Source organism: Macrobrachium rosenbergii, chromosome 7 (assembly GCF_040412425.1).
Source record: "Macrobrachium rosenbergii isolate ZJJX-2024 chromosome 7, ASM4041242v1, whole genome shotgun sequence".
Classification (NCBI taxonomy): Eukaryota; Metazoa; Arthropoda; class Malacostraca; order Decapoda; family Palaemonidae; genus Macrobrachium; species Macrobrachium rosenbergii.
In genome coordinates, this window is record NC_089747.1 from 3,256,780 (window position 1) to 3,274,491 (window position 17,712).

Sequence of the window (17,712 nt, forward strand, 5' to 3'; positions counted from 1 at the left end):
TCAAAATTTCTTGGACGAGCAAAAAATTGACATACACTACCTTTCAACTCGTCAAAGGTAAATTTTCACTGCAGTAACAACTCATGCCTTTAATAATTTACAACCCTTTCAACATAAATCTGGCCTGTCAGACGAAGTAATTTGTTACTAGATTACATATTAGGTCTATATGTTACCAAATCGAAGCAAAAGGTCCTATAATAAAGATTTTTCATTAGACTACTGTCAAACCTAAAATGTGTAAGTTATCAATAATCAAGTGAGAGAGAGAGTGTAACTAAAAGCTGCAGACAAAGAGGGAAGATATTTACAAAAAGATATTGCATACACTGAAAAAAAATTACACTGGTGAACTAAACATTTTGGAAAGCACCTTCAAAGTACTTGTGGCTAATGGGACAAAGCAATACTTTATGTTTGCCAGACACTTCAATTAAAGTGGGAGGGGAAGGAAGGTATAAGCTGCTCTGATGGTTGCCTGCATACCAGAGCACGATGATAAGTATATCAGAAGTTTATATAAATCCTTTGCATATCATGACATTACAAAGAATGTTGTGATGTTTAACATGAATGATTGAGAGCAGGTGATACGGTTCAAATTACTGGATGTTTATTAGAAATTACAGTGTCTAGTATGTATCACTGAAATACAATTAAGGCGGCAGAAAGCTGTTTAAACTATATAATAACTTAGTTACACACGCCCCTTCTCCAAAATGACAAGTTACAAGGCCACCTGAGAGTATGTCTCCTCCCTGAGCTCAACATAAGTGATCGAAATAGTACCAGCAAAAAATGAGGGAGAGAAGCCACCTGGCAGCTTGCTTGAGTGGAAGCTATATATGGTTATCTGCTGGCAGTAGCTTTCAGATAAGAAAAATGTACATTTGCACTTCTATTTAGGCCTAATAGTAAAATGAATAAAATTTCTTTCTTGGAAATATGGGAGAGTTTGTTTATAGAATTGTGCTGCTTGATCTAAAGAGAGTGAACAGCTGCATATCCTAACTTGACAGCAGTTTACCAGTTATCACATGCACTCAAAAGTCTGACACATAGGTCTAACTTTAATAAATTTTATAATGGCTAATAGCCTTCAATGTTGTTTAGGAAACAGAGAGGCCTATTCACCCTCTATAAACAAGCCTGAATCATTATACTTTTGGGAAGTGTTAGATCTCTTACAAAAATAAAAACTAGGACTGTTAGAAATCCTAACTTACAAAAATAAAAATGAATAAACAGTTCTTCATACCTGAGCCACATCAAGTCAAATAGCTTTTAAATTAGATAATAAAGAAAGGTTAAAAATATTCAAATACTCCGTCTCACCTCTGACTTGACTGATAGTAAGCCCTCTGTCGCGGACGGTGTACAGAAGGTCGTCTTTGGCGTACATGCTCCACACTTCCTCAACTACATTGTACAAAACGCTCAGTTCTCCTTCGGGAGTGTAGCCACGTACCTGATGGAAAAAAAAATTAGTTACTTTGGCTTTGGTCTGTTCTCTTCATCCACAAGTTTTCTATTGACTGATTTCATCTTATGGTCGGGGGAAAAAGGATGGAGTTAGTCTATGGCGAATACAATAACACAGAATGTGGGTGGTTAATTTTTCAGGAAATCAGTTTGTCTTATACAAATATAACAACAATAATATATACAATTATATATATATATATATATATATATATATATATATATATATATATATATATATATATATATATATATATATATATATATATATTAGTGTATGTAAGTATCCTAAGGTACACTCATAATGGCTCGGATCAATAACGATGGTTAAAAATGCAAAGAAGCAGGATAAACTTTCGCAAGTATACATACTGTATATACGATTCATATGCTCTCAGAATTATTATTATTATTATTATTATTATTATTATTATTATTATTATTATTATTATAAAGCACAAAAACCTTTGGAAAACCCCACTCACACACAACGAGATTCTCTCCATTACCCCAAAACATAACCCTCCAACAAAAATCTCTCTCACACTCTCACCTCTCCTTTCTCGTCCCCGGCGTATATCAACTTCCCGTCCGTGCAGAATCTGCGGACGGCCTCCTCGTGTTTCTCGATGGTGTTCTTCAGCTCGAAGGTGTTGATGTCCCAGGTCTTGATCTTCGTGTCTATGCTGCCCGTGAAGAGGGTGTCTCCGAAGACGAAGATGTCGTACACTGCGTAGTCGTGGGCGGTGAAATCCTTGATGAGTTTCAGGTTCCTGTCGAAGACCTGCGGACGAAGGGGGATTATTATTATTATTATTATTATTATTATTATTATTATTATTATTCGTAACGTGCAAACCTTCGTATGGAACAAACCTCTAAACATCAGCCTATTCAGACCAGAATGACCAATGTGAAAAAAATGAATGTATTATTCAAATTATGCAACTGTTTGTATACTAACACAAACTGCAAATTTATTTTCCAAATTATGCAAATGTTTGTATACTAAATTATGCAAATGTTTGTATACTAACACATCAACTACAAATTTATTATACAAATGTTTGTAAACTAACACAACTACAAATTTATTATTCAAATTATGCAAATTTTTTATACAAAAACAAAGTAGAAGTTTATTATTCAAACTGCCATTGCTAATACTTATCATTTTTATATTATCTAGACAAAGTCGGCATTTTACCTGTTTAAAACTGTCCTACGATTTTTTGGAAAATCCAAATTGTTATGACTGCACAGGATGAGTGTGCTCAGAGGATTTTATTAAATACACCCTTATTGTGAAAATTTTAGACAGTCAAATTACATTCAAATTAAATTTACTGAGCCAAATTACAACTATTAATAAAATTTTATGAAATAACACAAAGCAAATGCTGTAAAAATGATAAAAATTTTCAGATTACTAAGTCTAATAATCGATTTGTGTCTTTATATACTCGCCCGCTCTGCTGACTTAATGTGTCTCACTGAGACACTGCTGCTCAAACCAGATTCTTTACACACATTGAATTTCTGGGATAAATTTACCACCGTATAATATCTAGTTTCGCAGAAAAGCAACAAAGTTCCGAACACCTAAACCAGCATATCTTATACTCATCTGGACAGAGATCGTAGACCTTAACGCTAAGTTTTAAAGGGATCTCAAACAAATGAACATCGATACTTGCCTCTACACAGACCAGATCAAGGTCCTTTGAATATACTCTATTTAAAAGACTGGACCAGATCCCCTAGTCTATAGAATACGTATTCTACAGGCCTTGGGATCGCCCAATTCTGACACGTCGCTCTACTGCATTTTCTGTTGACGAACACCAAGTACTTGAAATTAGTTAGCGTTCTTTATATCCCAACTATTTCTCTACCCTCGCTTGCAGTTCCTGTCTTACCTTTTAACTTCTAGTTGTATAATCTGTGACCAACTTCTCCCACGTGGATATTTTCTTAAGTATAATACAATCAAAACATTTTATGAGCAAATTAAGAAAAAAAATGACATCAGCCAATCCTACATTCCTCTTCAAACTGATAAATTGTGCATTAAAACTCCGTTCAAATATCTAACACCTACGCCTAATCAATTTAAGCACTTAATCAGAAGCCTCTCATACCAATCTTTAATGGCTCACTTTGTCTCGCTTCTTAGACCGCTTATGAGCCAGCACGTGCAAATTATCTTTTCAAATCTCGTTTAGAAGTTGAAGGACCAGTTATAAAAAACGTCACTGCCAAATAAACCGATAAATCTGCCTTACTTTTATCAGGAATATCTAAAACTTCATTTGAAGCCGTTGCCAACTTGGTAAGTTGGTCGTCTTCCTGGTTCACTTGAAAGGAATCGAAAAGGTGAGTTTGTGATTAAAATAGTTGTCATCATGGCTGGTTGGACTCTTGATTAGTCATACTCGGGAAGTATATTAACTGAACAGTAAACGGTTAATTCTGGTTAGCGGTATTTTATCCACATACACTCACGAAACTAGTCCGAAGTCCATGGGCTTGAGACGAGGTTCAATAAATCCACTTAATGATTTAACAAACAGAAGTGAATAGCATTTTTATAACAAGGAACGAAACAGACACATCAAGCTTGAAATGAATGATTACATTACCATAAAATAGGTCACAATCTGTCAGTTACTTCCTGTGTTTACATTTTTGCTCAAGTGACGATTAGCTTTTAAAACTCGAGCCTTTCCAGCAGAGTTCGTGGGGAGGACTCGTTCAGATGATATAAATTTACCTTATTTTTTATTCCTAAATTTTTAATCAATCAAAATAACTTCCACATGATTTAGTAAAATGTACAAATTTCTGGAAAAAAGATATCAAAAGCAGGCACTTAGGCCTACACAAGCGTTGCAACAAAACAACAAAAATCGTTCCCAGAGCATGCGTACAGGATTTAAAAGCGCGGACCATCCGGTGTCTGAAAACCATTTTAATTATTAGCTTTTATCAAGGCACAAAAAAGCATTAAAACGTTTAAAAATCTGCATTTTAGACGGGCTTAAAAAACCACCAGATGACGTGCACTAATGTTCGTTATCAGCATGTGTAAATATGACATAACAGAAAGGGCAATTCATTCAAACTGATCACCACAAAAGCATGCTAATTATTATCTTTTATTTATATTTAAAGTGAATGAGGGAAATCTGGCAATCTCCATGCTAGGGTAATACCCAGAGAATATCTGACATTGTATTTTCCGAAGAATCGGTAAACTGACTTGACTGACGACTGGTTTAAGTCACTAACCAAATGATGCTTGGCCAAATGATAACCAAGTTGACGTTGTATTGCGTTGCTGTATCTACAACAGATAAAATGAGATAGCCACTTTTTTTTCGTGGTAATGCAAAGTTGAAAAAGAACGGAGATAATATCATGACTAACCTTGCCACCAAATTTTTTGCAAGTTTAGGATAAAAAGGCAAATTTTCATACCAATTTTTTCCGCAAACCAAATTGAGTTTTTACTGCAATACCCTGAATTTTTCAAAAGTAAACAAGTTATGTTTTTCATTTCACGTTTCTCAAGCTTTTACAGACATAGGCCTATACCAGTTGCGACTAACTTTATGTATAATTGTTTTACTGTACATACTCTACACAAGATAAACCCCGGAAAATGGCAAATATTACGAGGCTGAAAAATCAATTCAATATAATGTTCTTTCAATCATTTCTCCGCTCGTGCATCTGCTCGTATCCCTATACATACACACGCACATACACACACAGACACCCACTCCATCCCTTTACACACCTACGCAAAGAGGGGCGTGAACACTAACGTATGTAGATACATTGCATCTGAACATTCGTACGAGTGACTGTGTTGTACCTGCACACCCTACGTATGTGTATGTTATGTATTTAGGCCTAGACGTCCCAGCGTGTGTACATGCAGTGTATTTTCTGCCATCCCAGCGCATGCGCGTTTCAAGTATCAAGACGTGAGGAGGAATCATCTCAAAATTTAACACAAGCAAGACGTTGTCTGCCAGTCTGCCTGCTTTCGACATCTTGCACATTCAATATTCCAGCAACAAAGGACAAGCAGCATTAAGAGCCCTGAGGCTCTCTGGCGCTAAATCCAATTTGTTCTCTTGATGATTCATAAACGCATCGTTTCTCTCAATCAGGCCACAGCGGCCAATATTGCGCGCCATTTGCTCGAGGGCACATTTAACGAAATTTTCGGCGGAATCAGTGAATTATTGCTGAGTGGTTTGGTCTATAGTTACTTAATACCGGGGACGTTTAAATCGAATTTTGACTTCATTTTCAGCACTGCAGACTCTTTCTGGAGTTGTAAATTACATTTGGGCTTCATGTAACTTCACTTTCTGAACTGCAGTTTCTCTCTCTGTACTTTTAAATTAAATCTGACTTCATTTTTAGCACTGTACTGTAGACTCTTTCTGGAATTTTAAATAAAATTTTGACTTCCTTTTCAGCACTGTAGACTCTCTCTGGACTTTTAAATAAAACTTTGACTTCATTTTCTTATAACTTCGAGTTTTTGTCTGAAGAATTTAATTATAAACCTTTGTGCCTGTGCGGCTTCATAATCTCGCAGATTTTATATAGACGTTGGGAACTCCAGAGTTAAACCGGTTTTGATCGATCGTTCATACACTCCACCTCCAGAATTTAGAATTCTCTTCTTTCTTCTGTATTCCACAATGATTTATAACCTGCCTTTTTTCGCAAGCCAGGTCTGTCGTATCTTATGGGCTAGAGTCCTTTATTGGAGTTTTTTTTTGCAACTGCCGATCTCTGTCTCTATCATAACGAAAAACTCCACTTTTGTATAAGAAACCAAGAAAATATTTATTGTAAGAAACGGAGTTCTGAAAACGCAAGGTGGAACTCATGAAAAAATGGTGAATATCTCAAAAAAACCTTTCTTGAATGAATATAACTAAACACGGAATTTAAATACAAAACTGGGAACGAATTGATGGGCTCATAGGTCTATAATGTTTATTTCAAAAATTAGGTAATGTGACCACTTCAAAATGGATGTAGTGTGATTTCAATCTTAAATCTTCAAGCAGTGATGCCGATTGCATTATAGACCCCTGCCAAACATGTTTTGAGAGACATTACCGCAAAGAGAAGGCAGATTATTGTGCTGATGTGATAAACTGGAGTCCGTGATATTACAGAACTTAAATAGCCAATAATCACGTATTCTTACACATTTTAAAAATCTCCAAGAAATACATTCCGCACCAGCTTTCACTTTAAAAAGTGAGATTACTGATTTTTCACATTTCAGACAAGATGACGACTTTGCTGACACTGAAAAACAACTAGCAATGAATCCTACAGTAACCAGACTCTTTTACATGTATTCACTATCCTCAACATCATTATTTTTTTAAAATCATCATCACATACTGTAAGAAACCGAAAACAAGGGAAGTATACAGTGAACTGCAGCAGAATCACCGGATACGGGAACCTCGCAGTGGTATCACAAGCAGACGACCAAGGCGGGAAAACTCGCACTCTCAGTTAAAAGGAGGGACGAACCTGCCCTTTAATTTTGCATTTACTTATTATTATTATTATTTGTTGTTGCAAGTGAACGTACCTTGACCTTGCCTGCATCTGAACAGGTGATGACCCTGTCCCCATGAAGAATTACGCTCTCCAAATCACTATCCGGCAAAGGGTCTATGCCTTCCAACTTCTTGGGTCTCACATACTGCAAACAGCGTTCTTTTACCAAGGGTAATTAATCAATAATCCAATAAATTGCATGTTCATTCTGGATCATAATATTCACTCAATTTGTATATTCAAGCTTGCACTTGAATCAATTAGTTATTTCTAAGATTTTTCTTTCAAAGTCACTGGGCAAAGTCACACTTAATGACAGTCTTCTGTGGAGAATTTTCCGCTTGTAATTGGAGAATGGCAAGATGATGTATTACATACAAGGGATCCTCACAATTCTTCGTATAATAGGGAAATTTAAATCCAAAATTTTACACACATTCATTTCAGTGTCGGGACCAATTCATGTATTCATGTCACTGCATACGATTGTTTTCGCTATATAGTTCTGTCAAGGATTCATGCAATATTTAATCACTTTTACTGAAAGTAGTTCTGACCAAAGCAGATATTGCCTAATAAATCTGTGTATCAATGATTACATCTGAAGCTAGCTCTCTCTCTCTCTCTCTCTCTCTCTCTCTCTCTCTCTCTCTCTCTCTCTCTCTCTCTCTCTCTCTCTCTCTCTCTCTCTCTCTCTCTCTCATTTTGTTTGTGTTGTGTATGCGTCGGTATGAGCTGGTTAGTCCCATTCTTTTTCTCCCTCTCTCTCACATTTACGTCTGTGCGTTGTTTGTGTAGGCCACTCTTGCATAAGCATGTCAATGCAATGTTTTTTTTGTTTTTTTTTTAGTGCACATTACCGTATCCTATAAGCCTCAAATAACAAGTTATGCCGCTATTACATTAAACAGTATATTCCCCTCAGCCATTTGTCTCAAACAACTGAAACAAATTATGCTGTACCCTCAATAAATAAAAAAAAAAAAATACGTACCTCAGGGCCTAGATTTTCAATGGAGAGGTTAAAGATAGGATCAATAGGCTTCCAGCATGACCCACTGTGACCTTGGCCCCCTAATGGCATGACTGACTTTAAATTATCATATATTGGTAAGACTTACTTTAAACTTGCCATAACGGCATGACTTTATCTAAACTTGCCACGTAGTGGCATGGCTCACTTTAATTAACGCTTCCCAAGGCGTGAATCACTCGGAACTTACCATTACAGTGGCATGACTAACTCAAAACTTGCCATTACAGTGGCACGGCTTACTCTAAACTTGCCATCCAGTGGCATGACTTATTCTAAACTTGCCATCCAGTGGCATGACTTATTCTAAACTTGCCATCCAGTGGCATGACTTCCTCTAAACTTGCCATCTAGTGGCATGACTTCCTCTAAACTTGCCATCTAGTGGCATGACTTCCTCTAAACTTGCCATCTAGTGGCATGACTTCCTCTAAACTTGCCATCTAGTGGCAAGACTCCCTCTAACTTTACCGTATGTGTGGGCAAGGCTCCCAAACTTGCCATAGTGGCATTTGGTCTTACTCTAAATCCTGTCTAAGTATAGTGGCATGGCTTACCTAACTTGCCATACGGTGGCATCACTTATTCTAAACTTGCCATCTAGTGGCATGACTTCCTCTAAATTTACCATCTAGTGGCATGGCCTACTCTAAACTTGCCATATAAAGACATACCTTACTCTAAAACTTGCCATACAGAGGCATAGGTTACTCTAAACTTGCCACATCAACCATGCCATTCAGTGACATGACTTACTTGACACTTGCCATATACCGGCCTGACTTGCCATCTAGTGGCATGACTCCCTCTAAATTGACCGTGTAGTGGCATGGCTTACTCTAAACTTGCAATCTAATGACACGACCTACCTTGACCTTGCCGTCGTCACCGCACGAGAAGACCTTGTCTCCGTGTACTCGGACGCTCTCTGCGTCTGCAGTGTGTTTCTCCTCGTCAGGAGACTGAAGGACCATCTCTAGTTTCGACATCTTGGCCGGGTTCAATCCAGGGATTTGGATTTCTTGACGTTTAAAGGGAGATTTAGAGGGCCCTGTGGAAGAAAAAATAAAATTAAATGTATATTTCTTGTTGCTTAAAAGGAGTTGTGGATTACCCTGAAGAAAAAACTAAAATAAATGTATAGTTTTTCTGTTGACATGGTCATATTCTCTAAATACAAATATATTATCAAACATATAGTAGAATGTAAAGCTGACCACAACTTAATAAGATACCTAGGAAAAAAATTTTCATCATTTTCAAATTTTACAGACTAATGGGCCTAGCAACTCTTAAGTCCTATTCTAGCTCAGACCAGCAGACAATAAGAAATACAGTATTGGACAGGTGTGGGGGCAAAGACTAAGGTAGATTTTAACCACGAAAGAAATTTTATACGCCAAGAAGCACCGAAGAAGAAGAAGAAGAAGAGAACTCCAACATCTGATCTGGGTGAATGTTCTGAGTGAAGTAATATATTTTGAAAGATCTCCAGTGAGACGATAAGTTCTACAGACGAAATGATTGGACAAATATTTAGTTATTCTAATAGATATCTGTCCCATATGTAAGTTACATTACCTTTAATTCTCTCTGTAAAGGAATTCAAAATTTAAAAACAATAAAAAGGAATGAATTGTAGAATGCTGGGAATAATAATAATATATTTTATATATATATATATATATATATATATATATATATATATATATATATATATATATATATATATACGTATATGTATATATAACTTTTTGATAATAATAACTATGTGTGTGCTCACACGCTGTAGAAAGTCAAGAATAAATAGCTCAACCAAACAATTTGATCCTCTAGACAGACATGTGAAGACAAAGTATGCAATTAGACAGACAGAATAAACAATGCCCTTTGTTAGGAGAATTAAACTCTCGAAGAAAAGCTGATTACTAAAGGAATGTCAACACCAGTTTGATATATCAGAAATTAACACACTGTAGGGAATTGGTGAGGAAAATCCAGTTTAGCAATGAACTGAGAAAAATGAAGAAATGAAGGAAAATTAGCCAATAAATATATTCATCAGCTACATATTGTTGTTATTGTTATTATTATTATTATTATTATTATTATTATTATTATTATTATTATTATTATTATTCAGAAGATGAACGCTATTCATATGGAACAAGCCCACCAAAGGGGCTACCGACTTAAAAATTCAAGCTTCAAAAGAATATGGCGTTCATGCGAAAGACATAACAGGTCGTTGGAAATAAATAAAGAAGAGATCAAATCATTAGAGAAGGAAAAATAAATGAACAAATGGTCTGCATTCATTTGCAACCTAAAGAAACAAATATACCTTAACTCTTTTTCGAGCTGTCTTGAACTTCGTCAGCTATCTTAAAACACATGGCAGACAGATTTCAGTTTTTGTTGAGCAAAAACAGCTGGTCTTGTGACAAAGACAGTAGGATACTATGTTAACGAATGTACAAAGCTTTTTATACAAGTTTTTATTTATCTGATTGTGACCAATCTTAAAAGAATGTTCATTTTTAGATTTTCTGTAAAGAAAACTATTGTGCTGGCTTTGGTCTGTCCGTCACACTTTCTGTGTCCGCCCTCAGATCTTAAAAACCATTGAGGCTAGGAGGCTGCAAATGGGTGTGTTAATCATCCATCTTCCAATCATTACATATAGCAAATTGCAGCCCTCTAGCCTCCGTAGTTTGTATTTTATTATTCCTATTTTCTATTTTATTTAAGGTTAAAGTTAGCTAATATCAAAGTGTCCAAGTAGCGTTCTAGACATGCCACCACCGACGGGCCCTGGCTGAAGTTTCATGGGTCGCATGGCTCATACAGCGATATACGCTGTACAGAAAATCGATTGCGCTGAAGAAACTTCGGCAATCACTTGTATCAATCGTAGCATTCTCTATATGTTACCCAGTATTATTTGTATTATTATTATTATTATTATTATTATTATTATTATATTATTCAGAAGATGCAGCATAAAGTATAAATTATAAGTCAGGTTTATTCTGTTTGTGATATATGTTAATCCGTTTGGTTACTGAATCGCTTCTAGTTAAAAAAAAAAATCAGAATTTCGTGGGAAAACGAAAAAAGTATCTTTGATAAAACAACCCATCTTAAACCAAGTTGAAAAAAAAAAACTCGTAGAGGCTAATTAAATCAGGAGAAAATAAATAACTGTGGCAAAGTAAACTTAGAAACTGGCTGGGCTAATATGACAAGTGAAAGATCCAATGTGGGAAAAAAAAGAGATTATGTTACTTTGCCAAAAAGAATGAAACAGCTGAAGATGGAAAAAAATAACAGATCGTCTCTCGTGCAGGAATTAAGACAACAGAAACCGTCAGTATTTTGGTTTAGCATTTCTCTGGGAGAGAGAGAGAGAGAGAGAGAGAGAGAGAGAGAACGTAACAAAATTTTAGACATCAAAAAATATCTAAGTAATGGTTTTACATTAACATTTGGCTGGAGAGAGAGAGAGAGAGAGAGAGAGAGAGAGAGAGAGAGAGAGAGAGAGAGAGAGAGAGAGAGAGAGAGAGAGAGTAACAAAAATTTAAGACACCAAAAAATATCTAAGTAATAGTTTTACATTAGCATTTGGCTGGAGAGAGAGAGAGAGAGAGAGAGAGAGAGAGGCCGTAACCAAATTTACACACCAAAAAATATATAAGTAATGGATTTATATACTCCAGCATTTTGCTGGAGAGAGAGAGAGAGAGAGAGAGAGAGAGAGAGAGAGAGAGAGAGAGAGAGAGAGAGAGAGAGAGAGAGAGAGAGAGTAAAAAAATTTTAGACACCAAAAAGTATCTAAATAATGGATTTACCTTTCTGTGAATATATACGAGATAAAGTTGATGAGTAAAAGGAAGGAATGGGCAAAAAAAAAAAAAAAAAAAAAAGGTAAAAAGACAATGTTCGGACGCAGAATAAAGATGGGAAACAAAAGCCAGTGTGTTTCGAAGTTTTCCCCTTCAAAAAATTCGGCAGTTAATGCGACAATGATGATGATGAAAACATTTTTTACATGAATGAAAATGAAGAAAGAGTTTACAAAACTAGCAGGATCTGACAAGGATCAAATGCAGATCAGCGACGTTTGGGAATATTCCTAAAAAGTTGCCATCGAAATTTTATCATTTATTTGTATTTTTTTTTTTTTACTTATTTTCATTCATCATTCTTATTTAGATTTTATTTACTTTTATTTTCACATATTTCCAATCAAATTTAATTTTCTTTATTTTTTTATGTTGATTCATTTGCCTTCACAAATGTTGAATAAAAACACCCGATTGCGCGCATTCGCTTTCAAGACAGAAATTACTACTGAATGTTTAATATAAACCAAACCCTCACTGATTTTACGTAGGTGCAACATATTGTCAAAAGGGAAGTTAATGTAACTGAGGAGGGACATATGTCAGCAATATCAAAATTACTCAAGAGAATTTCTTACAAAGTAAAACAACATTCATATTTTATGACAGGAGAAGATGATGATGATAAAAGATGCCGAGATCACAGAACAATCAATGCCTTACCAATCAGGTGAACACCAGAAGGGCAGCAAGACTTGCCCTAAGAAAGGAAAGGAACAAGAGCACTCAACAGAGTGGAAAAACTCGAAAAAATAGAATTCTCGTATTCTCAGAAGAGCTCGAGAGAGAAAATAAAAAAGATTTGTGGAAGACTGACGTCCTCTGCATATGAATGAGCAGGATTAGAGGGGAGAGAGAGAGAGAGAGAGAGTAGTCTTTATGCCAGACCCAGTCAAAACCTTAAGGGGTGTCCAGACCAGCAACAAATGCTTTCAACAAATTACTGCACGAGGGTTACCAGATACAAAGAACCATTTTTCTTTACTGATAATTAAATTGCTATAAAGCTCTTCTAGTTTTAAGTCAGTTTTTCTAAAACTTTATTGCTATCTACAAAGAATATTACCGTCTGCTGCTTAATTTATCAAGCAACGTGCGATATTTCTGAAAAAAATTAATCCACTGAATCGTGAAAACAATATATTATCGGAATATTCCGAAAGTACCGACCGTTTCTCCAACCCACGGGCAAGAGCTGTCTCTAAATTTATAAGCACCTACGCCAAGTACCAACAATAATCGAAAAAGTGTGTGTGTGTGTGTGTGTGTGTGTGTGTGTGTGGGGGTAGGGGTAGGGGAAGGGGAGAGGAGGAAGTGGAAAGGGGGACGGAGGGAAGAGAGTTTTCCTCCGTAGGCGTCCTTTATCCTTACTCCAGAATCTCCGGGAAATCTAGTTCAGAAACCGACGTTCAGCCATATTCTGTTTACAAGCCATTAGCCATAATGCATTTCTTTTCTTCCCGTCGATCGATTGCGCTCTGCGCTCTTTTTTTTTTTTTTTTCATCACATTAATGCATTAAAATCTTCCTTTCGTAGTCTCCAATTCTAGAAAGAATAAAGGAAAATAAGGCAACGCAACGACAAGGCAAAGAGGCATTGAAATGTTATTTTGTGATGGAGTCATTCCGGATTCTGCAGAAGATTCCGGGCGGTAGGGTTTTCTTGAGGGGGGGAATGTTGCTGTCAAAAGGTCAACGTTTAATTAGGGCAAATGAGGCTTTGCCGTAGATGAAAAGCTTGTGGGGAAGGGGACGACTTGAAATGTACTAGAAATCAATCACTCAAAATGGTACGTTGCAACGCTTAGTGTGTCATGTTAATAGACATGACAGCATGAATATATATATATATATATTATATATATATATATATATATATATATATATATATATATATATATATATATATATATATATTAGAGATATAATTATATATAAATACATACATACATAAATATACATTATATGTGTGTGTGTGTGTGTGTGTGTGTGTGTGTGTGTGTGTGTGTGTGTGTGTGTGTGTGTGTGTGTGCGCGCGCTAATATAGCTGCCCACCACAGGAACAAGCAGGCAAACAACGAACAGCAGTAAAACTCTAAATATATTTTACACTTTATAGGCGAGACATGATCCTTCGCCAAGTCAACAGGTTGGCGCCCCCTCCCCCTCACCCAATTTGACCACGCCTGCATGACGTCCAGGCAAAGCATTCATTACCGAAAGAATGACTATGACGATTTAATAACGAGCTATGATTTTTACTTGAAATTAAGATTTTTTTCTAAAATGATAAACTGACTGTTCAGTTATTTAAGGTGAACTGAATTGAATACAGAATTTAGATCAAAGGCCAAGCGCCGGGAGCTATGAGGTCAATCAGCGCTGAAACGGAAATTGACAGGAAAAGTCTGAAAGGCGTAACAGGAGGAAAACCTCAAAGCAGTTGCAAAATCAGGTTAGCAGTAAAAGGAACGAAATATGGGGTTAAAAGGAACGAAAGGGGTCGCAGCTAGGGGCCGAAGGTACGCTGCAAAGAACCTTCAGAAAATTTATGGGGTCTGCCGACATTAGCCTCGATTACTGGAAATTAGGACCTCCGTTCTTAATTGTCGCATAAAGACAGTTCAGTATATATATATATATATATATATATATATATATATATATATATATATATATATATATATATATATATAATATACGCATCCATCTTTTACGCGAGGGCGATATCATCACGTGTGTACGCTGTACGCAAACCAAACGAAACAACAGCCATCAAATGCCCACTTTCCTCCGCTGCCCTCACAAACTGACGCCCGTCGTTTGCGTGCGGCCGTGGCGTTATTCCCAAGGTCTTTGGCTATTCCCGCAATTTACCGCAATGCGTGTATGCCAAGGTAACCTCCGAGCATATGCCGTATCACACCCACGGCTAAATTTAGCTCCAAAAGCTCCAAGCCTACACCAGACAACTTTTCTGTCTGCCTCTCTCTCTCTCTCTCTCTCTCTCTCTCTCTCTCTCTCTCTCTCTCTCTCTCTCTCTCTCTCTCTCTCTCTCTCTTCTCTTTGGCATCTTTCCGCCAGCACGTGCGGGTTATGTCATCTGCTTTCGCCAGGGATCGTGCTTTCCCCTTTGGCGCCGTGCAACACCCACGCACGCGCGAGAGTTCACTGAAACACAATCACATATGTACATACAAATACACACACATATATATATATATATATATATATATATATATATATATATATATATATATATATATATATATATATATATATATATATATATATATATATATATATATATATATATATATATATATATATATATATATATATATATATATATATATATATATATATATATATATATATATATATATATTTGTATGCATGTATGTATGAAGTTAGACGTCACAAAATTGAAAAAATGAATGACACAATGCGTGAAGATTATTCAACTGTCTTTTTGTCTGTACTGGCAACCAGACACCTCTCTCTATAATGTCACCTAAAATCAACTCCTCCCGTTGCAAAGTCTTGCAACTGTCTTTAGTCATTTCACGACTATTAATAAAGATTCAGATCGTGAATATTGGTTTACTAACGCCAGATTAGAAGGGTTTCTTTTTTTTACTTTTAAACTGTTCAGTTGTCGTAGAATGTAACAAAGCACTTTCGGTCCTGCAAAGACAGTTTCTCTTAAACTATTAGTGCAACAAAAAGCGCCCCTCCCCCTCCAGCATACATAAAACACACACACACACATACACAACACGCGCGCGCCATTGTATCCTGTTTAACCTTCTAAGACCTGTTTATAACTCAAGACCTGCTATAACTCAGTAGAGCAGCGTATCCGAAAACTGTGGTTCCTTGGTTCATCATTGCCAGGTTTGGTCTCACGAATCAAGACGTTTAAGGGCGTTAGAGGTCATACTGCTGTTCAAAATTCAGTTGCCCTACTGACAATGCAAAACCTTTTCATTTTATGCCTACCAGGCCATCTTGTCAATAAGAACACCCACTGTGGGACCCGGCCAGAAATATGGTACCTCTACTATAAGTGATTCGTGAACGGAGTCTACCTATGCAAGCAACGTCCGGTATCACGAATTCGTAATGGATTCATTCACTTCTTGGTTTTCTATTTTATATCAACCTAGCTTTACGGGGACGAAAAAGCATTATACAAGACAAGGCCTAGCTTGACACACGTATGCTAATTCGCTTATGGGCCTAATTTTCAATGAGGAGCATCCAGAGGTACTAGTCGTTGTCAAGGGCCGATATCACTATATTAATAGTAATTCCTCAAGATTTTTCTAGAGTTCATAATTCTTCAGGGTGGTATATGCAGCGGTACAGAAAACTGATTTATTACTACATGATCAAAACATTACAAGACTGAAACGCGGCAATTTTAAGAAACGTTTCCTTCTGACAACCATTTTTCTATATATATCCACATATCCACGAAATTAAGAAACAAATGAAGCACTATCCGAAAAATGTGAAGCTTCTTGGAGCACTTGTCACAGCAAAGGAAAACATTTCTGCCTTCTGCAAACATTGATTGGTAACACAGATTGGTCCGGATAATCAAAGCTACTGAAAGATTACATAACGATCTTGCTTGCTCAGACATTAATTCGCTGATAAAAAATTCGCCCAGTACACCTGGTAAGCAAGCGGTTGTGAATGAAAGCACTAAGCTTAGCATTTACCTTAACCTGATAGCCACTAAGAGCTAGCTGCCTCCTAAGCTCTATCACAAACTAAGCTTCCTCGACGCTACACAGACTCTAACGAACTGACTGGTGGTTTGGCCGTCTACCTAGGTATTGGCTCCTTACTCAACTAAATATAGGATCTTGGTTCGCGAGATGCAAAAGTGTCTGCTCAGCCCAGAGAGCTTTCAGTGCCGATCTAGAAGCATCGACCTGCTCGGAGAAGATGCTTGAAGGCATCCCCGTGAAGCATAGGTTATGAATGTGCTTAGTAACCACGGAGGCGATGCTTTGCTTCGGTACGTCAAGTTCTTGGAATGCACATGCTAATATTAGGCCTACTTCCATTTGCTGTAGTGAACTCTGAGCTGTCAACTGAACTGTTTGGTAAATAAATCTGTAATCTTTTAAATTCTTCGATTATTATATCATCTTTGCTAATTATCTTTCAATACACTAGCCCCGGCTGTGGGTGTGTGTGTGTGTGTTTGTGTGTGTATCAGATAGAGAGAGAGAGAGAGAGGTGTGTTTGTGTGTGTATCAGAGAGAGAGAGAGAGAGAGAGAGAGAGAGAGAGAGAGACAGACAGACAGACAGAATCAAATGGCTCCAAATTTGACAATGTTAGGCACAAAATATTTCCTCTAACATAAAACCACCGACACTTAGGCCTATAGTTGATTTGAATGTTTATTTTGACAGAAATAAACAAACCCTTAAATAACAATTGTATCTGTTAAATAATCTAAATGCATCAAACATAATCAATCAAGTATTACGAAAATATAAATCTGATAATTCAACGGCTTCTGATGACGAACAGTAGGTATACGTCACGCCACTTTAACAAACCTATCAATAAGAATAAAAAAATAAAAAAAAAGATTCTTCGACATATGAACCTCGTCAGCTGTCCCAGTCACCTCTCTTAAAAGTGTGTGCGTGAGCGC

At 36.6% G+C, this 17,712-nt stretch overlaps 1 protein-coding gene across 5 annotated transcripts in view; it reads right to left on the reverse strand.

Annotated features, from left to right (window-relative positions):
* LOC136840017 (F-box/WD repeat-containing protein sel-10) overlaps positions 1–17,712 on the reverse strand; it is a 35,196-nt gene that overhangs the window by 8,180 nt on the left and 9,304 nt on the right. For 2 of the 5 annotated variants that reach the window (XM_067106303.1, XM_067106304.1), the window contains exons 2-4: positions 8,995–9,176; positions 2,036–2,266; positions 1,336–1,468 (exon numbers count right to left, since the gene is read on the reverse strand). In XM_067106303.1, coding sequence (XP_066962404.1) covers positions 1,336–1,468; positions 2,036–2,266; positions 8,995–9,114 — 484 coding nt within the window. In that variant the 5' untranslated portion in view covers positions 9,115–9,176. Of the gene's footprint in view, positions 1–1,335; positions 1,469–2,035; positions 2,267–7,123; positions 7,238–8,994; positions 9,177–16,760; positions 17,008–17,712 lie in introns of those variants that run through there. The other 3 variants (XM_067106300.1, XM_067106302.1, XM_067106301.1) reach the window with 3 other exon arrangements.